We start from the raw sequence: 21823 nt of genomic DNA on the forward strand, positions 1-21823 counted from the left end.
CAGAGTCTGTGCTGGGCAGTCTTCTGTTTGGTTTATATTTTTGGGAAGTCCAGGCTAAAGTAGATGGCCTGTGGCTTACCAAGTTCACTGATTGCAAATTGGGTGCAATCAATGACTCCCTCCAGTGATAACATATTGTGGAAGAGGCTAACGCACACTATTTGTGCCAAAGCCACAGACAAACGAAATGAAAAGTGAGTTATTATCCCCTTTTGCAAAGAATTTCCTGCTAATTACAGTATTAACAGCACCCCCGCTAAACTCAGTCAGTGGTGCGAGAATTGGGAGCACAGATTGATAGCAATCTGAACTTCGATCTCCATGTTTCCACAGTGGTAAGGAAAGTCAGCTACATCACCCATCTTATAAGTAAGGGCATTGCATTGAGGTCTAAGGATGTTCTAACTCCTCTGTACTCTACCTCATTGGACCGCTAATGGGGTACAATACCCCAATTTACATGTACCTCATGAGACACCTGCAGCAGCTGTAGAGACCACAAAGTCTTCTCACCAGGAGAATTCAGGGCCTCCAAACCTTGACTTGCGTAGGTAGCCTGAAAGCGTGGTCACTGTACTCTGTATCCTATAGACTGCTGAGAGGCGACTTGTGCCTAGCCTACAGGCCAGTCTCCAACCCCGTCCTAATGGAAATGTTACACACGTACAAATCAAATGGGACAAGCGTTGCTCACTCCAGGGATCTTAACTAGCCCTCGACATTAACATACCATGCTGGAGGGACGGATATGTCTTCCAGAGACTGCCACTACTCTGGATATGACTCTCAATTCATGTGAAGCAGAGCTTCTTACTGACGCTATTAAAGCACAGTCTGGACATTGGATGGGAGACTGCAGATTCACCTTAGGGGTGGCGCCCATGTCCCTCATGGACAGGGTTGTCCGTGCTGATCATAGACTTGCTCTGTGAATAATGGCTATCTAACCAAGCTCAGTGTGGGTGACTCTGGTATAACTTGGCTAGGCTTGTAAGGGCTCTAGAGCCGTTAGTCTAGTGACGACCTAGGAACCTATGGAGTATTGTGACACAGCAGTACAACCAGTATCCCACAATTCCTGTACTGAATTATAGCACCGAATGGGCTACTCATTATAAAGTTGGATGATACATTAGCTACAAGTAGATCTAATTGTGCAACTAATAAGAATAAGGCTTGAATATCTTGGTCATACACCTTATTCAGTATAGAGCAAACATGTCAGGGGGCAGGAAAGAAGGAAATACCATGCCAACTACAATCCTGCATCCAGAATAATGGAATGCAGAAACTGTTGCTGGGGATTTAAAGTTTAGCAAAGTATTTATTTTATTGACACACACTAGGAAAGTCTGTCTGGGCAGTGATGCCCTTTTCCACAGGAGGTCCTGGGGAAAAAAGTTCCAATTTTACAATATATACTTTAAACCTCCTAGTTATGTAATTTTTCATAGTCATGTTACAAGATTACAGCATTACACTGACATTTTTGATTGCATAGATTATAGAGCAGATTGTTGCAATGCAAAATAGCTTATTTGTAGTCTTGGAGATGAACATGGAGTAAACCGTGTGAGCGACAGGAAAGATAAACCAATACTAAATGTAGGGTTTTCTATTGCAAGTTATAATATAAATGCTTATATTTAAAGAAAGAAAGAAAATTAAGAAAAAACGAGAGTGCTGGATGAACAGGTAGGGTAAAAAAAATGATGGAGGAAGAAAACAGCCTGTGGGAAGAATAATGATGAAGCTGAAGTTCTAACAAGGGTGAGAGAGGGATTATGTTAAGGAATAGAGGGATTATGTTAAGGAATAGATCAAGTCCAGATGGAGTGGTTGTAGGAGTAGGATACGTAGGGGGGTACTGATATGGTAGGTAAGGCAAGATGTGAATCAATATAACCTGATTTAGATCAGAAGCTGATCCAGGAGACAGTACTACTTTTAGCATAGGTTTCAGAGTGTGGTATATAGCTATGGACCTAACTAACAGAGTGTGAATTTATTTTTATTTCGCATTTGTTAACCGGGTTAGTCCAACTGAGTTAGCAAACAAACACATTTTCAGTGGAGACCCGAGGGGAAAAGCCCCAGCAAACAAGTAAAGATAGCGACAATATACAAATATTAAATAATCACAATGCAAAATAATTGTAAAAAACAAAAGGTTATTAACTATTTGCAATTGCACTTGATAGTAAGCAACCCATTTTCAGTGGCGACCTAAGGGGAAAGAGCTCCAGCAAACATAAGCAAAGATAAACATACAGGACAAAAAATATTAAAAATAATAACGCAAATATGAAATTTAATTATAAAGAGAAAAGAGAAAAAATTATGAACATTAAGGGTTGCACTGATAGTAGTGGTCTAAATTTACTACATATAAGAGTAAAAACAAGGATAACCATTGCTCAACAGAAGGAAAATGTACAGACATTGATAGGAAGTGGGGGGAAGATTGGGAGGAGGGAGAGAAAGAAGGAGGCTATAGTAGGGGTATAGTAGAGCTGAGGGTTTAGGACGTGTGGTCAAGGCAACGGCATAATTTCAGGTTTAGTAAATGAGATTTAAGCTCCCTTTTAAAACGGGGAAAGGAAAGGTTGGATCTAATATGGAGAGGGAGTTTGTTCCAATTTAGTGAGACCGAGTGTTTTGTAAAGTAGTTTGCGAATATTCCTTTTGGGTTTATAAACTGAGAGAAGATGCTGATCAGCACTCTGGAGAGGCCAGGGGGAGAGTAGAGAGTAACATGGGAGGCGAGAGCAGCGCAGGCAAGAGGGGTTGTTGAGTATGGAAAAGGTAGTGTGGAGTTGCGACTGTAGGAGAAGGTGTGGAAATTCCAGCCACTGAAGTTTTAGTGAGAGGCAGTGATGCAACAAGAGTAGTTGGTTTAGAATAAATCTGGCAATTTTTTTGCATGTTACAGTTCCTGCATTGAGGTAGTTTGGATATTGGTAAGGATGGGGGAAGTGTATAGAAGACACTAGGTAAGAGAAATGCCTGCGCAAGAGTGTGTTTAGTGGCAGTAGTGAGGAATTTTTTGTTCCTATAAAGTAGTGCAAGTTTTTGGTGGTTTTTTTTGATGGCCTGTTGTGTGTGCAAGTCAAATTTTAGTCTGTCATCAGTTATTACCCTAAGGAGTATGGTGTGTGAGGCAGGGGAAATGGTGGTGCCATCTAGGGAGGAAAGAAAAGTTGGACTTCAAGGAAAACACCAGGCTTAAACACAGTTTACCTCAACCGTCAGTAGTCTTCTATCCCTGTAAACTCATCCCAGCCATCTATAGTAATGAGAATGCATAAGCACTTTTCTTTCTTCGACATTTCTGCCTTTCTGTAGCATAGGGCAGGAAAGCCCATCCCCCGATGTTCTTCATCTCACATTGCTGCAGTCATAACCTGTGGGTAGTCCGCTGTCCTCGGTCAGCCCGAATACCAAAGTATTAGGCTGGCGTCGGTCATGGGCGCTCAGATCTGACGTCAGTGCGTCATGGTATTAAAGCGCATGACCGACGTCATATCCTCAGTCTTTTTTGCCGCATGGTCCGAAGCAGAAGCAGCGTTTGCAAGTGCCGTTCGGCGTCCTGAAATTTTCGTATTCTGAGTTTCAGACCGAAACCAAGTTGGGCTAAGTACCCCGTTGGGAATATTTTTGTTTCTTCTTGCCTCAGTTAATTCCGGATGTCAGAAAAAGTGAATAATTGTATTTCTTGTGGGAAACAGATACCGCATAGGGATTACCACTCTCTCTGTATTCCTTGTTTGGGGCCTGAGCACGACGTAGTCGGGTGTCGCTTTTGTGCTAGATTTAATAAGCGCACCATTAAACGTAGGTTAGATTGCGCTAGGCTTGTCTTCGGTAAGCGGTGTAATTACAATATGCCGTCTGATCCTCCGCCCGCTACCGCTAAGAAGCGCAAGGAAAAATCGTTAAAGTCCAAGCAGGATGAGTCGTCCGTTCCGGACGCCGGTTCTTTAGAAACTACGGTGGAATCTGTAGATCCAGCCGAGGTTTCAGTTGAGTCTCAGGGGGAGCCGTTAATTTTGCAAGATGTGGCCTCTCAGGAGTCAGGTCAGGCTGAGGGGGCCTCTCAGGTTACTGTACTCCCTTCTTTGCCTAAGGTGGTTAGGCCTTCTCCTTCTGGCTCTAAGGTACCTTCCAAGGTCAGGCCTGGTTTGCCTTCCTCTGGTGTCAGTCCTAGTTCTGCAGGTGCTGTGCCTAAAAAACACATGCTTAAAATGGCAGAAGATTTGATTTCCTTAATCAGGGTTCTATGCCCTCCAGATAAGAGGCCTAGGGTGGAGCCAGAGGTGGAAAGTTTGGAACAGGCTTCAGATTATTCAGAGTCTTCGGCTGAAGACATTCAGGATTTTCCTCCTTATTCTGATTCAGACGCAGAGGATTCCAGTCCTTCTGCTTCTCCTCCAGAGGATTTTTCTTTTTCAGAAACCCTGCATTCTATGAGGGAGCATTTTAAATGGGAAGGTCAGGATTTCTCAGATTCCCGAAAGAGGCTTAGGGAATTTTTGTTTTTACCACAACATCGGCCCTTGGTTATACCTCCTGTTTTGGATGTTGTTCAGGATGTTTTCTCTGAGGCTTCTCTTAATCCAGACTCTTTGCCTCCTGCGCCAGTTAAACCAGATAGGTATTAGAGTGCCAGAGGCTCACAAATATCTGTATAAGAGCCCAAGGGCTGACCCAGAAACTATTAGCCAGGGACCTAAGGGTGTCAGGGCTTCTGTTGTAAAGAATCCAGTTCCTTTGGATAAAGATTCTAGAGCTTTGGATAGGTGGGGTAAAAAAGTGTATACCTCTTCCACTCTAGCAATGAGGGCTTTGAATTGCCAGTTTCATATGTTGAAGTACCAGAATTTTCTCCTTACTCAGTTAAAATTTAAGGTAGATGCTTTGGCAGAGGGCATAGAGTGTAAGGAATTACATGATTTGGTTCATGCCTCTGATCAGGTGGGTAAGCATTCTTTGCAGTGTGGTTTCGATGCTATACAGGCTTCTTCCAGGGTGGCTGCCACTGGATCAGTTATTCGCAGGCACGCCTGGCTTAAGGATCAGAACTTGTCAGAGCATGTTAAAGCTAGAATTTTGGATGCTCCTTTGCAGTCTGAAGTTTTGTTTGGTTCTCCTGTGGAGTCTGTCTTAAAGAAAATGGAAGACAAGGCTAAGTCTATGCAGACTGTTAAAGATTTTTTGCAGGTGCAGCCCCCTAAATTTAGCAGGAATTGGCCTACTAAGGGATGGGCTTACCCTTCTGATTTACAGTCTAGGGGCAGATCTAGACGTGGTAGGGGCAGGGCTCAGGGTTCTTTCAGGCCTAGAACGTGGAGTTCCCCTGCACAATCTACAGGTGAGGGCAGGGGCCAGTCCTTTCGTAAACAGGCCCAATGACCTGCATCTTCAGCTGCTAGATCTTTCCTGTCTGGCAGCTCCTCTGGGAGGAAAGTTGGCACTCTTCAAGCAAAACTGGCTTTTAGTCACCCAGGACAAATGGGTGTTGGACATTATAGACCGAGGCTACGAGTTTTATTTCCACACATTGCCTCCTTTCAAAGGCATGCCAGACGTTCCCCCTCAGCAAAGGGTAGAGGCTCACAAACAGATTTCTTTACTTCTTCAAATGGGGGCTATACAGCAGGTCAGAAGTGGGCCTAGGATTTTATTCTCGCCTGTTTCTTGTACCAAAGAAAGGAAACACTTGGAGGCCTATTTTGGATTTATCTATTCTCAACACATACCTGGACATTCCAAAATTCAAAATGTTGACGTTGCAACAACTTCTGTCTCTGTTGGGCAAAGATCACTGGATGGTAACTCTGGATCTCAAAGAGGCTTATCTTCATGTTCCTATCAGGCCCAGTTGCAGGAGATTCCTGCGTTTTTGGGCTGGGACTTTACATTATCAGTTCTCTGCATTGCCCTTTGGCTTATCTACTGCGCCCAGGGTGTTCACAAAGGTTCTGGCTCCGGTGATAGCCTTCTTAAGGTTAAGAGGAATACAAATTTATCCTTATTTGGACGATTGCCTGATTCTAGCTCAAGACAAAAACAAGCTACTTCACCATCTACAGTATGTTATGGCAGTGTTAAGGTGCCTAGGGTATTCTGTGAACGAAACAAAGTCCAGTCTAGTACCCTCTCAGGAAATGTGCTTTCTGGGTGCGAGACTGAATACAGCTTCCCAGATGGCCTTTTTGACCCTGGCCAAGCAGAGGAACCTTACACTTTACTTCCAACAATTGTCTCTACGGTCCAGGCTGACTGCAAGGACAGTCCTTCAAGCCTTGGGGTTCATGGCATCTTGTATTCTGGTGCTTCCCAATGCCAAACTGCATATGAGGAAGCTACAATGGTATCTCAAAAATGTATGGACGCAACACTGCCACGATCTGGACACTGTCATTCAGATAATACCTTGCATTCAAAAGGAATTTTGGTGGTGGGCTCAGGAATGTCACCTAAACAAGGGACTCTCTGTGACCCGACCAGAGGCGTGTCAGATCTTAACGACAGATGCCTCGGACAAGGCTTGGGGAGCACACCTCAATGGAAAATGGGTTCAAGACACGTGGCCTGCCAGACTTCAGCATTTACATATCAACTTGAAGGAGATGTTAGCAGTCCAATTTGCATTGATGGCTTTCAAGGATCTACTTCACCCAGGACAAGTGTTGATTCAAACAGACAACACAACTGTCATGTGGTACATCAACAAGCAAGGGGGAACCCATTCGTACCCTCTTTGCAGGCAAGCTATGATTTTATGGGAGACTGCTCTCAGTTTGCACCTCACTCTTCAGGCAAGGTTTCTGCCAGGAGCACAGAACTCCTTAGCAGATGTTTTGAGCAGACAGATGGTGGATCCCCACGCGTGGAAGTTGGATCCTCATGTATTTCGACAGTTGACAGTGATATGGGGGACTCCAGACATAGATCTGTTCGCTTCTCCACTAAATTTCCAGTTGCCAAAGTTTTGCACAAAGATGTTCATCCAACAGCTTGGAAAGTGGATGCTCTTTCATTCAGTTGGAGCAATCTTCACGTCTATGCCTTTCCTCCTCTGCCTCTCCTTCCCAAGGTGCTCTTGAAGGTCAGACAAGACAAGCCCTCCATGATTCTAATAGCTCCAGATTGGCCTCGACAGCACTGGTACCCTCTGCTGAGGAGTTTAGTACGGGAGCCTCCTTGGCCTTTGCCTTCAATTCCACACCTTTTGTCTCAGGCAGGCAATCATTTCCTCAATGTCAGGATTCAGTCCCTGCATCTAACAGCCTGGCATATTCTGTTCTAGAACCTGGAGGGTCGCAGCTTCCTCAAGTTTTGAATGTTATTTTGGAGGCCAGAAGGCCTAGTACAAGGAAAGTTTATGCTGATAAATGGAGGAGATTTTTTATTTGGAGCAAAGCACAGAGCTTTGATGTTTCCAGGCCTGATTTGAGTGTTTCTCTTCAATATCTTACAGAATTATTAGACAAGGGTTTGTCTTTCTCCTCTGTAAAAGTTCATGCTGCAGCCATTTCTGCTCACTATGACTGTGACCCACCATTATTCTCTCATCCTTTGTTTAAGCAATTCCTTAGAGGGGCAAAGAATATAGGACCCCCGCGTAGAGCTCCTACTTCTTCCTGGGATCTCAATTTTGTGTTGGAAAAACTTACTTTACCTCCTTTTGAGCCTGCAGCTACGTCTGAGTTAAAGTTTTTGTCTTGGAAGACTGCTTTTTTGTTGGCCATTACGTCTGCTAGAAGGGTATCTGAATTACAGGCTCTAATGGCAGTTGAACCCTTCCTGATTTTTCATAAGGATAGGGTATCTCTGCGTACTAACCCTACTTTTATGCCTAAAGTGGTTTTAAATGTGGCCTTGAACCAATCTATTCATTTGCCTACTTTTTATGCTGATCCCCAAAATAAAGGGGAGAACATTTTGCACACTTTGGATATTCACAGGCAGTTGCGTTATTATTTGAGCAGGACTAAAAGGTTCAGACAGTCTCAACAGTTATTTGTTTCTTTTGCTTTGGGCTCTCAGGGGAAACCTGTTTCAAAACAAACTATTTCTAAGTGGATTGGCCATTGTATTGCTTTTTGTTGTTCTCATCATGGTAAGGAGATTCCGGCTGGAATCAGACCTCATTCCACTAGGGCTACTGCCACTTCTACTGCTTTTTTAAGAGGTGTAGCTACTAAAGATATTTTGGAAGCAGCTACTTGGAGTTCAGTGCACACTTTTTCCTAAACATTGCCATCTCCCTCTTTATTCCAAATCTAGGGCTGGGTTTGCCACTGCAGTCTTACAGGGCATATTAGCAGCTCCCCATGCTTTATGATTTTGCCAACCTCCCTTTACCTTTGCTTTGGGATTCTACCCACAGGTTATGACTGCAGCAATGTGAGATGAAGAACATAGTACAGTTTTGTACCTACCATAAATGTAGATGTTCGAAGATCCACATTGCTGCAGTCCAATTTACCCTCCCTCCTTCCCCTCTGTAGTTTTGGAGTGGTTGTATGGTTTAGGTTGTAGATGTTGTTTGTACATGGGTTTTGGAGGTTTTTCTATTTTTGGCTGTGGCCTTTCTTTTTAGAGCCTTCTGACATCTGGGGCAAGAAAAGACTGAGGATATGACGTCGGTCATCCGCTTTAATACCATGGCGCACTGATGTCAGATCTAAGCGCCCATGACCGACGCCAGCCTAATACTTTGGTATTCGGGCCGACCGAGGACAGCGGACTACCCACAGGTTATGACTGCAGCAATGTGGATCTTCGAACATCTACATTTATGGTAGGTACAAAACTGTACTTTTTGTGTAATCCTTAGATATATGCTGAGATAAGATGTTAAATGCTATTATATCTTTGGGAATCTAGTATAATGATATGATACAGTCAAGGGAAAGGATTGGTCAGACTACAATGTGCGTGTATAGTTGCTTGCTGCTTTGTGTTTTAATTACTCTTGCACTACCTTTTATCAAAACTCGAAAAAAGAAACTTTTTTTTTCAGGGCCCACCTGTACCAGCAATGTGGGAGCTTCTCCACCCCCCCCCCCTCCAAATTATCTTTAACGCCACAGTTGCACTACAGTGGGAGAAAGCTAGTAAAATACTGAGTGTGCTACCTGATTGCACAATTCAGTACACTGTAATAAAGTTAACCTTAACATTGCTTGTACATCTGTACTGTAGGAAAACTCATACCAGTGAAAAATCATTATACAGGAGTTCTGTGTTTTTGGATTCCATCTCATTTAGGTAAGTTGAGCTAGGATAGCTTGATTTTTGATACTTTGTGTTAAGATAAAAGGTAGTCCCCCCCCCCCCCCCATATATATATATATATATATATATATATATATATATCTATGGAGAGAATTATACTTTGAGACTGAATGTTGAGTATGCAAAATATTAGGCTGGCATTGGCTAACCACTCATTCTTTGTAGTGTATGAAGCTTTGCTCTGTCTGTTACACAAGTAAGGAGGGAAAAAAAACTGGGGGAGCCAACTGAATTCAAAAATACAAAAGCCTTAAAATGTTTGTGACCCTTTTTAAATTTTCTAGACACACTCATGTTTACACTTTTACATGCATGCTTTACACAATTGTTTATTTTTTTCAGTTGGTGTTCCTGCCTCGTGTTGTTCATGGGTTCAGGGGTAGGTACTAGGCTATTAGCCTTAGGGCCTGGCCAGGTAGGTTAGCCTAGGGCCCTAGGTTTCTACCCTCAAAATAAATCACCACCCAAGAAAAGCCACTTCAGAGACCAGCCTGAGAACTTATCCTCAGAAGCCACCCTCGTGAATTTCCTATCTCCCATCCAGTCATGAAGATTTTTCTTGGAGTTTTAATGCTGTTCTTTGTTATAGGGAGTTCTCTGGTATGGCTTTGTTCAGGGATAGTCTTCTTCTTTTTGTGATGAGTTTCCAAGGTTCTGTCTGTTTTTTAGTCCGATCAGGTTTAGTTGGCTAGAGGTGAGTGAAAGGTTTGGGGATTTATTCTGAGGCTGTAGGTGGGGCCTTGGCTGAGTGCTTGAGTAAAGCTTGTAGAGATGGTAATTTGCAGTTTATTAGGCTGAGTGCAGTTTTGGTTGAGGCTGCATAAGGGTTTGATGAGCTGTCTATTCTTAAGTGTCTGATTTGGGTGTCTTAATTGTTTTCCAATTTTAGTCACTTTCTTTTGGTCAAACAGTGCATGCATTGTAACAATGGGTCTCTCTAATGAGCATAGAGAGAGGGGGAATGAATTTTGACCTCTGTAGAGGGGAACCCTTGTGATGGTTTTTTCCACCATTTGTGGATGTTTTGCACATTGTGGTGATCAAGGATACTGTGGTGTTACTGTATGGTAAGGTATATGAGGACTTTATTTCTACCACCTGTTTCACATACTGCACGATTGAGTAAGTTGCATACTGTCTTTGTTACTCATGTTGGCACTGTTTTTTATTGGGCAGAGGATGACCTTTTTTGGGCAAGCCACAGAGCCTACTTGACAGCCAGGCAGGCTCTCTCCACAGATGTTTTGTAGGATAGTTTTTAATTTTGGATTTTAAGTACGGTTCTAGTTTGGTAACAAAAGACTTTGTGTCCACCTGTAAACTTTGAGAGTGTTGACCTGGGTCAGGAGAGGACCCAGATAGAGACCCAGGAGGGGACCCAGCATCTGAACCCCACTTGTCGTTGGAACTTGTCACGAGTTAGATGGGGTTCACTAGTCCTTCAAGTTCTTGGTTCAGTCAGCAGTGAGGTTGTCAATCTTGCTTTGGCACCATTTTAGTGGAGTTTAGTGTGGTGAAGTTAAGAATAAGGTGGTGGTGTGGTGTGGATGTGAACTTAGATAGGCTGAATAGACTTTTGAACTGGAACCACTTTTTTTTACCTCGAGTTTGGCTTTAGTGACCGGTTTAGGAGATTTGAGTTTTCTTTACAGTTCTGAACTGGGGCAGAACAGGAAACTGGGTCTATAAGGGGGTCCAGTTTGTCACAATTGGTAATGTCCATGAGTAAGGTCCATAAGGCTAATAGTAGCCAGGACCAGCTAGGCTAAGGCATGTGGGTTTTATAGTTTCCAGGGTGTGGCCCATGAACATGGTACTTAGGTGGGGTGCCAGTTTGTTCTGTAGTTTCATGTAGAACGCCAGGGGATATTATATCGGAGTCATGTGGCCATATTCTTAGCTTGAAGAATGTTATTTACCTGTACAGCTGTGATTACAGGAGCTTTGCATCCTTCCAGTACAGATGAGAGATTTATAGGAGGGGGGGGTAGGTAAAGTTAGACCTATCTGCCAGGATGTTGATGTTGGTTCTGGTATTCTAGTGTCATATTGTTTGTGTGCAGAGTCAGGCAGTAGAGTGGTTCTGAGTTTGTTGCCATTGAGACTACATAGGTTGTCTTTTTGTGTCTGTGGTTTTAGTGTTGGTGGATTTTTTTGTTTGTTTTAAGCAGCTGGGATTTTTTAGGATTTCTCAGCTCGGAGTTCCTTACCTTTATTGTAAGTCAGCATGGGTGGAATTGAAATTTTTTTTTCTCTCTGTTAAGAGATGTGAATTTGACTTTGGAGAAATTAGTGTGGTTTCTAATTGGGGGGGGGGGAGGGATGTGTTGATCAAAGGCACTAACCCGTTTAAATTGGAGGGTGGTTCTTTTTTTTGGCCTTCCCTCTAATTTTTAAGGAGCTGCTGTTTGAGTTAGAGGCTGTCCTTAGGTGGGGAGTCAGCAATTAACTTAGAGGCTCTCCCCTCCTTATCTGCTTTCCTGTTTGTTTAAAAAAAAAAAAAAAAAGAAAACTATGTCTTATGGCATAGTTTTTTTATCAGTAGTTTATAGCCTTAGACATGGTGCTTTTCTATCATGTCCAAAGATACTGCCAAGGATTCGAAACCTTTGGGTTTCAAGAAGTGCGACTCATGCTGCCAAAAGGTGTCCCTTACGGATGGGCACACGAGTTGAGTCTATTGTTTAGGACCTGCTCGCCTGCAGGATTCGTGTTCTGTCTGCCCCGCTTTTAGTTAACGAGTCTTGCAGGAGAGAAGAAACAAGTTAATCTTGAGAGGCTTACTGAAGAGCTCATTTGATGCTGCCTTGGTGGGGACTCAGCCAGCAAAAGAAATCAAAGTCAAACCTTCATCCTCTTCAGCTCGGAGTTTGGAGCTGACCTTCGGTACCGACAAGACGCTTTCACCTATGGCTCCATCTGTGTTTTCGGAGCCAGTGAGGTCCCACAAGCATTCCAGATCTCCTGCATTGGAACCGGTGCAGTCTGCTACACAGTCTCCATTATTACAATCTGTGGCGGGCAGTCATCAGTCTTCAACCCATTCCTCTCTGTCATCCAGGAGCCTCTCGGATGATGATGTGGAGAGGGTAGTAGAGGCTTCTTAGGACACCAGCATTAGCTAAAATTCTTTCGGGCCCATCCCAGATGGAAATGGTGCCAGTAACCTTCTCTGGTTTCTCTGTTCCGACTACCGCTCCAATCTGCTCGATGCCTCCTTCTATTGAGGGATCTGGGAGCCGATGCTCCATCGGCTCTGGGGGGTGGGGCAGCGGACCCTTGTCTGACTCTACTCTCCCTCTTGGAGCTTTGGTGCAGGTCAGCTCTTCTCCTACATCAACCTCAGAGCCGTCACCCTCTGTTCAGAGGAAGTCTCCTTCGGAGCCGGAGATTCTTTCGGGTTGGGACCCTGCTGCCTTCGAGGTGATGAGCATGCTGTCTGCTGAGACAGCTCCACCCTCTGCTCCATTGGCTCCTTTGCCTTCAGTGCCGGTGTCCACCTCCGAACCTCCAATCTGCCCCATGTGCAGGGAACCCCATGCTCAGGACGCCCCATTTGGCGATCCCACCTCTTCCAAAACCTCCAATGAGCATCCATCTGAGGAGGTCCCTCAGAAGAGGACTTGCAAGAGGAAGCATGTGGACTCCCTTGAGTCCTTGACATCAGGCATAGACATGGATGACTCAGAAGGTTCCCCACATTCCCTCTCTGGAGATGTCTCTTTTTTTCAGACATCTTAGAAATCCTTAGACAGAGGGGTGACTAAGTCCCTTGCCCCTTCTGAAGACTAGTCCGTGTACCTGAATGCATTCGGTTCCTGACCGTCCACCTCTTTGGTATCTCCTCCTTTCAACCCACTATTGCATGTAGTGAGTCGGAAGGCTTGGAGCTTTCCAGACATGATATAACCAGTTCCGCGGAGGCCCAATAACTTCATTACAGCCCCTGAAGACAGGCTCTTCTTATCTAAAGGTGCTCCCATTGATACTATGGTGGTGGCAGCAGCCACCAAGAAGGAATTAACTGAAACTTCATCTGTTCATCCACCGAATAGTCTCATACAATGGACAAATACGGGACGCGTATGTTTTCTTCGGCTCTCTACACTCGGGTCGCTGAACTATTTGTCCAACTTTACAAGGCCTCAAAGGGATCTCCTCAGAGTTAAGAGATTTCTTACAGGATCCTACAGCTGCGGGAGCCTCGAACAAGGCGGTTTCTCAGCTTGCGACCTTCACTTAAGTAGTTAACTCCTCTATGCGGCTAATTTCTTACGCAGCTGATGGTGCAAGCAGGGCGGCAGGCACAGGGGTAGCCCTACACAGACACTCCTGGATGTGCCTTTCTAATTTTGCGGACCCCTTCATTTCTTCCTTTATCAATGCCCCCTTTGACGGCTCGTCCTTGTTCGGGCCTCAGGTAAGACTCTTACCTGGTGTGAACAGGATGCCTAAACTCTTTGCCATGGGAGTAAGTTTTTCTGCTCCATCTAGGCCCTATCCTAAAGGCCAGAAGAGAGGGAAGATGTGGTTCTGGAAATCTTAGGGGGCTTCAACTGACCCACATGGAGATATTTCCTCCCAGGGCCAGAGGGGGAAATAACGGAAGGCGCTGATCTCTCAGCAGGGGTCGGGGGTTCGCAGAATCTGGGAGACAGGGAGACCTTCTCTGGTTGGCCCTTTCAGTGCTCCTGAAGGGAGGCCCGACTGTCCAACTCCTGAGACAGTCGGGGGAGTAGATTATCCTTGTAACCAAAAGCCTGGCAGACAGTCACAGAAGATACATGGGTACTATCCATAATATCCAGAGGTTACAATATCCCCTTCTCCCAACTTCACCTGTCAAAAAGAACACTCTGTCCGAGATGTTCCACCCAGTCTTTGGGGTCAAGCAAACCTTAGAGGTTCAAGGGTTGCTAAGAGAGTCATCCAGGAAGTCCCTGCAGACCAAATTGGATCCGGAACTTACTCAAGGTTCTTTTTAGTTTCAAGGAAAACGGGGGACTGGAGACCCATTTTGGAACTCAGCAAGCTGAACAAGTCAGTCAAGAAAACAAAGTTCTGGGTGGCAACACTGCGGTCCATCCTTCCCTTTCTGGGACAGGACAATTGGATGTGCTCTATCAATATCCAGAATGCATACTACCACATAAAAATGGACAGACGGTCAAGGAGATATCTACACTTCCGGCTGGGAGCCCGTCACTATCAGTTCAAAGCACTGTCCTTTGGTCTCACCACAGCCCCCAGGGTATTCACCAAATGCATGCCAGTAGTTGCGCCTCACCTGAGGCGTCAAGGATTTAGGATGTTTCAATATCTGGACGACTGGCTCCTTACTGCCACCACCGAGCATCAACTAATCAGGGCAAGGGAATCTAGAATTCACTCTTGTTCTCAACTTTGGATCACCATAAACTACAAAAAATCTGCCTTGTCAATATATTACCTTTATAGGGGCAAATTTAGACACAAGGGCCATGATAGCAAAGCTGCCTCAAGAAAGAGTATTAACGATCCATTGCCAATTTGTCATGCTGTTCACACGAGAATTCAAGCAACATTTGTCCTCAAGGTCCTGGGTTCTATGGCAGCTGCAGTCACTCTGGTCCCTATGGCCCGCTTCCACATGAGAATTCTACAGTGGCTTCTATTTGCACAATGGTCATTCCAGGATTTACCCATATCACATAGGATTCTGATCTCTGAATCCTGCAAAAGGGATCTGGAGTGGTTGCTTCACTCCTCTATGGTGACAATAGGCAGGCCATTTCTACCCCCCCCCCCCATCTGTAGCCAGTTACCACGGATGCTTCCCAGATAGGGGGGGGGGGGGCATTATCTGAGTCGGACTGTTCAAGAGACTTGGCAGGAACACGAGTACCACTTGCACATCAATGTCCCACATCAATGTCCTGGAGATGAGTGGTGCTCCTGGCATTGCAAGCACTTCAGGACTCAACCTACAGGGACTATAGCAATTTAGATGGACAATATGTAGGTAGTTTGCTACATCGACAAACAGGATGGAACCAGGTATTACCCCTTGTGTTGAGAGGCTGTACGTGTTTAGCAATGGGCAATGTCTTCACAACACTTTCTGGTTGCAACGCACATTCTGGGGAAATCCAACGTGATAGCAGAAGAGCTCAGCCCGGGATATCCTGATGCCCCACGAGTCGTCCCTGAAGCAAGAAATTGTGGACTTGATTTTTCGCAAATGGAGCTAGCCATGCTGCGATCTGTTTTCCATCCAACTCAACAACAAAGGCAGCAGCTACTTTGCCATAGTCCCACTACTGGGACAGTCACCCAGGGACGTACTTGTTCACGATTGGCCCCCGGGACTGCTGTACGCCTTTCCACCGTTTCCCCAAGGTTCTTCAGAAAGCACAGTCATTGGATTGCAAGTTAATCCTCATTGCCCCTCACTGGCCTTGTTAGATTTGGTTCCCATTCCTTTGGCCTTACCTGCAAGGGGAGCCTTGGATCCTGGACCCAGTGCCAGATCTTTAGAGGAATCAGTCGGGGGGGGCTTTCCATCCTTCCATTCAAACTCTCAAGCTCACAGCTTGGTTTCTCCACTTCTGGTCTTAGCCAGGCTTCCCAGTGTTTCTCTAGCAGTTTAGCACATTCCTCTCATAAGCCCACTACTAGGAGACTTTATGCTGGTAAATGGAAGAGGTTCTCTTGTTGGGCAGGCAAAAATCAGGTTGATCCCTTTACTGTTCCCATTTCAAAGATTCTTGCATTTCCTGCTGAAACCTTTCACCGAGGAGCTGCTGCAGATACTATCAGAGTTCAGTTAGCTACCATTTCTAATTTACATATGGGAGAAATGGGTTCCAATATCATGTCCCATAGGTTATGCAAGACATTCCTAAGAGGTACTACTCTCAAGACCTTTGATAAGAGAACCCCTGCCTCCTGGGATCTAAATTTAGTTTTAGATGCTCTCATTCTTTCACCCTTCTAACCATCTGTTTCTTGTCTGCTCAAATTTCTGACTTGGAAGACCCTTTTCTTGGTTGCAATTACCTCAGCCAGAAGGGTTTCAGAATTGCAGGCCTTGTCTATTCGTCCCCCTTACTTCTTTTTCCGTAAAGATCGGGTTTCTTTCAGAACCATCCCCTCCTTCTTACCCAAGATATATTCTGACTACAATTTGAATCCATCTATAGAGTTTTCTGTGTTCTTCCCTAATCCTGGCAAGGCATTGTATATGCTTCATCGAGTGGACGTTCATAGACTGTTACATTTCTGTTTACACAGGACTAAGGACTTTGATAAAATCACCTTTGAGACTGCACAACCTTTTTTATTGTCCGCAAAGGATATGAACAATTGCTCAGATTTTCTAAAGTGGCTTTCAGACGCTATAAAACATGTCTACGAGTTGCGTAAACAAAAACTTCCAGGCAAAATGGGCACTCAACAAGGACCTTGTCTACCTCTGTTACCTTTCAAGCCAGATTACCTTTGGATTCGATCTGTGTAGCAGCTACATGGGCTAATCTTCATACCTTTATCACTCATTCCAAAGTAGATGTGGCCTTTCGGAACAGGGCATGCTTTGGGGCCACAGTTCTGAAGAGTATTTTCCAGTGAGCCACCCAAGAATGAAGTGCTGGGGTCACTGTCCCAAACAGCAAGAATAAAGGAGAGATATGGACAAGATAACATAAAGACATTCTGTACTCACCATAACGTTCCATGTTTGTTGTCCTTGATCTTGCCTTCCTTCTTGCATACCACCCTTATTACCCCTTCCTGGAGGATCGAGAAGAATCCTTTGTTTTTATTGGTTATACTGGCTTGGTTTCCTTTATACCATAACTTATGGTTAGTGTCACTCTAATCTTATTGCTCTTGTGGAGGGGATACACCTTTATATGCAGGTGTCATATGATATGTCAAGTAGAGTACATCTCTTGTCTAATTGTGGGATAGGGGCTAGCCTCGAGCCAGTAAAAGCTCTCAAGCTATAGTATACAACTGAGGCTGAGCAGAGGATTGGCTCCGAACCCAAACAGCAAGAAGGAAGGCGAGTTCAAGGACAACAAACGTGGAATGTTATGGTGAGTACATAACTTCTTTTTTTCAGACAATTTAGAGGACTGAAGACTCTAAATAATGACATATGTTTGTTTCATTTTTGGTATCCTTCAGTAAATCAGGTGAACAGTCAGCCTGTTCTAGTAACATTCTAGGTTTAAAACAGGAAGTTGGGGATATGTTATCGACACAGTAGGTAGAAATAAATGTTATTGTGCTTCTGTCATTTGTACTGGCAGATTTTACGGCCTACCTTTCCTAGCATTCTACTCGTACTGCATTATTTTGCATACCCTACTACTTAGGTCTTTTCCAACAGCCACTTCTGTTCTAGATTCAGTTGGAGCTGCTCTTTCATTTAACACTCCTTTTTCCTTTTTCTGTATCTTTCCTACCAGGGCTTGATACAGTCTAGGCAGTCTCCATCCTACAGACCAAGCTCCTGCTGGGCCTAATCCCACTCTTTCATTTCCCCCTCTAGTTATTTGCTTCAAATACTATGGGATGGTTCATTTGCTAATCTTTTCCATTAAATTCCAAGATCTTTCTTATTTTTATGCATTTATTTGGAGTCATCCCTATTGATAAAATCTACTTTTTGTTCCTGTGTTGACTTGGGTTATAAGTACTTTTAACTGTACATAATATTTATATTCTTCTGGACCTGAATCCAGAATCCTACACTCCTTATTTTCAAGAACCTCCTCTAATTTCGCCATCATTCCATTTCAGTTTGATTTGTAATTTTTGCTTGTTTTTGAGCCCAGGTACCCCTTCAAATCAGGTAATCACAAACTACTTTGCTCTTTGGAGAAAATTTTTTTCCACTTAACTCTTTTGCCATATTTCACTTGCATGCACACACTATCTTATTCAGTGGTAAGCATTTCTGTTTGCAGTTAGTACTTCAGACCATATCTCCGCTGAAGACAACCGAATAAAAATGTATGCTTTTCCCACAGCCTTGTTTATTTTTGTCATTTTGAAGTATATTTGACCATTAATTTTGAAACTGTAGCTATACTGCGTTTTCAGCTGTAGTATAGGTCTAGGCACACATTTCCTTCAGTGTGGAACTGATAATTTTTTGATTAGTACCATACATGCCAAAACACTGACTTTATACTCGGTATGTTTAAAACTTTTTAACTCTGGAAGCTATAGCTGCCCAAGTGCTTTCTTTCGCTTGTAAAAGTCTGAGATGCATTTATCATCCCCTTATTCAAAGCTGAATACATGTCACAAGTGATCTGACAAATATCAGAAGGAAATGTGAGATCTTGCAAAAAGCCAAACTGGTGTGTAAAGCAACTTCTGAAAAGCTGTGCAATCGCAAACAGATTGAAAAGCATAAAGAAGCCAGTATGATAGTAATTTGTCATTTGGTATAGATGTTTTTTTGCTTCCTTTAACAGTATGAGAGGGTTCTACATATTACTCTAAGCTACATATTGTCTGTCATAATGTTTGAATTTTATTCTGAGGGGAGTTTGGTGGGACCACTAAATGAAAATTGGTGGTGACTTCTCAATGCATAATGGATATTTTCTACGTGTTCTTTCTGAACATCCTTTTGATATCCTCCACAGAATATGCTCACTGCTTTTGGAAATTAAGATCTTATTTTGTTGCCTAGTTTTAATTTTTATAATTTGTGATGTAGCCCATCATTAACATTGTGTTTCTTTCGTCACTCTTTCCAGAGCCACACATCTTGCTATTCAGAAGACCTCTGCCAAGCAAGGCTAAAGTGAAATGAAGATTACTGCATCTTTTGTCAAGTTGTGTATAGACATCTAATGCATCATTGTGCTGGTTTGCAGCTTTGAAACCTCTATTTCTTTATGTAACTTAAACAGTTGCACTATGGAATATTAGCTACTATGTTTAGGACATGAAATCATAGAAACTCCATATGGTTTCAGCAAGTATAACTGAAATTACCACTGGAAGAGACAAATCAGTCTGTCTAAGGTGTTTAACTGATTGATTGTTTTCTTATTCATGGACACTACTTTGATATGATTTTGGATAATCTTTTCTGTTCCCATCCCAATGTATATTAAAGTGTTTTTCCCACCTTTCACCCTGCACACTGAAGGGTTTCCCACCTCTCACCCTGCACACTGAAGGGTTAACCTGTACAAATTTCATTCTTAATTTTTTTATGCTAGCAATTGACCCATTATTGTCTGTGCTTCAGATGTTTTTCAAATTTTTAGGCATCTAATTTTAAGTCCTGTTTGGCTTTTGCTGCTGCTCTAAAATTGTAGATATGATTTTACCAAATTAAAATCAAGATGGTGCATGCTATATATGTACTGCAGGTGCGTATTACTATACTGGTAAAACTATATTTTAGTGAGTTTTTATTTGATTGCTGCCATTTCTGCCTCCTTGAGTACAGCGCATAACTCTCCTTTAAGCATTAGTTGCACCTTCCCCCACATAAAATTTAAAAAATTCAGTATATATTTAGATGTTGGGACCGTAGCTGAGATTGCTACACAAGTATAGGTTTACGGCAGAATGTTATGATGGTCAGAGCTTCTCCTTCCATCTTTGAGGTGGGAGGCATTCTTGTGACTATACTACCTTGTCTTTCCACAGTATTTCACAAGTCTCTTGTACTACATTGGCAATTTGGTATCCAAATTGCTTGGCACTGGATGCCTAAGTGGAGGTATCATCTTCTTCCTGCCTCTTCCCTGGAGAAATGTTTTAACATTTTTACCTTTCGCCCACAAAACAGTTGCTCGCATGCAATGTTACTTACCAAATACCTATCACTGGTATTCCAGCTCCTTTTTGGCTATAGAAGGCTTTAATTAGCATGTCCACATTTTCCTTAGTTGCTTTGAAGATAAAAATGTATAACTTTCCAGCATATGTTTTGATTGGCTTTTGTTCAGGGGATACATACATTTTCTACAAGATCAGCTCCAGTAACACCTTACAGTCTTCTTGGCAGTTTCTGACCCCTCCCCCCACCCCAACACGCACGGCTAACAAGGCTTTGTAAGCACCAGTAGTTAAGAGTGCAAATATTTGTATAAAGACTTATTTAAAATTGTGACACCTTAACCGCCCGGACAAATTGCCCTGCTTCAGGGGCAGCCTGGAAGCACTGTGTTAAGTTACTTGCTCAGTTGTACATAGGCTGATGAAGATGTAAGGAATCACTCTCCTCTGCATAGGAAGCAGCTCATTAACACCTCAGAGCTATAGCCCTCTGTGCTAACTGCAGAGTAGTAGTGCTTCACATGCTGTAGCACTGAAGCTGAGGTGTTGTTCATCTGATATATATGTAATACTTTTCCCCTTGAGCTGAGTTTTAGGTTTCACTAATTACTAAAGGGCATTGTGCACATGGAAACATTTTAGGCGGTATTTTCTCCATTGTAACTATTTTTAATGTTAATCAAAATTAATATCATGCCTGTTTGTAACTGCAAATATATAATCTTGTCAGCTTGCTTAGAACATACATAACATTTCAGGTTAACTGGCGACCATTTTCTAAACTGTTTTACGTCCATAGTAACTCATTGTTTTATTTCCCTGGCTATAGTGAGGTATTTCCAGCACTTAATGTAATATATTTATATTCTAAATGTATTTATGCAGCATACTTCTTGATTAAATGTTGTAATTTTTGTACTATAGTTTGAGGCATTGAATCCTGGGCCCTAAACAGTTTTGTATTGGGGTGGAGGTGGCTTGCTTTGACTTTAGTTTGTGTCTATAGATCTGTAAACTGTTCAGATATCCTTTTTTTTCTATGTACTGTAACATTTTACCTGCTTTACTGTAGTCTGTAAACTCTGTGCAAGCCTTTTGTCTGTGTTGTACTCCTGTCTGAAATATTTTCCACAGAACATCAAATAAATTTTATTTATGACTAAGACAGTGCCTTTATTATAAGTTGTACAGCCAAATCATCCTGCAGTCGTGTTGGAGAGTGCATGTGACTTGGAAGTTTATTTTCTAGGTTTCCACAGCAAACCTGAATAGTGCTAGAGATGGATGGGAGAGGACAGAGCTATCCAGAGTACAAGGCGTTTGGTATGTATACTATGAAGTTATGCTAGCTTTTAGCACTTTCTTTTGTTCTCGCTCTTAACCCATCCCAGTATTCATTTTATTGAAGATCCTTTAATTCACTCCAGAGCAGCTGAGAAAATGCTGCCCGCTGACTTCCACCATAGGAAGAACAGTGCAGCTGGAGTCATCTTATTTTGAGATGATCCATTTGTAATACCATACAAAAAACAAATGTTCATAACTCTTTAAACCATAGTAGCTAGACTAAAAATTTAAATGCGAAAGTTGTTCAGCAGACACTGACCTTTCCAACTGTGTAAATATTGATAGTTCGTACCTTAGCCATTAAATATTTGCCAAGGAATGATGATATTGTGCATATCTTTTACCTTTTTGGTAAAACAAATCACAATATCTT

The 21823-nt window shown here is 43.0% G+C and overlaps 1 protein-coding gene across 1 annotated transcript in view; it reads left to right on the forward strand.

The window, feature by feature from the left end:
• Nucleotides 1-21266, forward strand: part of CKS1B (CDC28 protein kinase regulatory subunit 1B) — a 281779-nt gene extending 260513 nt beyond the window's left edge. The window contains exon 3 of the mRNA XM_044080085.1: nucleotides 19065-21266. Within this exon, the coding sequence (XP_043936020.1) occupies nucleotides 19065-19120 (56 nt within the window). The 3' untranslated portion in view covers nucleotides 19121-21266. The remainder of the gene's footprint in view (nucleotides 1-19064) is intronic.
• Nucleotides 21267-21823: the final 557 nt, after the last annotated feature.

The sequence above is a fragment of the Protopterus annectens genome, chromosome 8.part0 (genome assembly GCF_019279795.1).
Source record: "Protopterus annectens isolate FY-2018-M chromosome 8.part0, PAN1.0, whole genome shotgun sequence".
NCBI classification, from domain to species: domain Eukaryota; kingdom Metazoa; phylum Chordata; order Ceratodontiformes; family Protopteridae; genus Protopterus; species Protopterus annectens.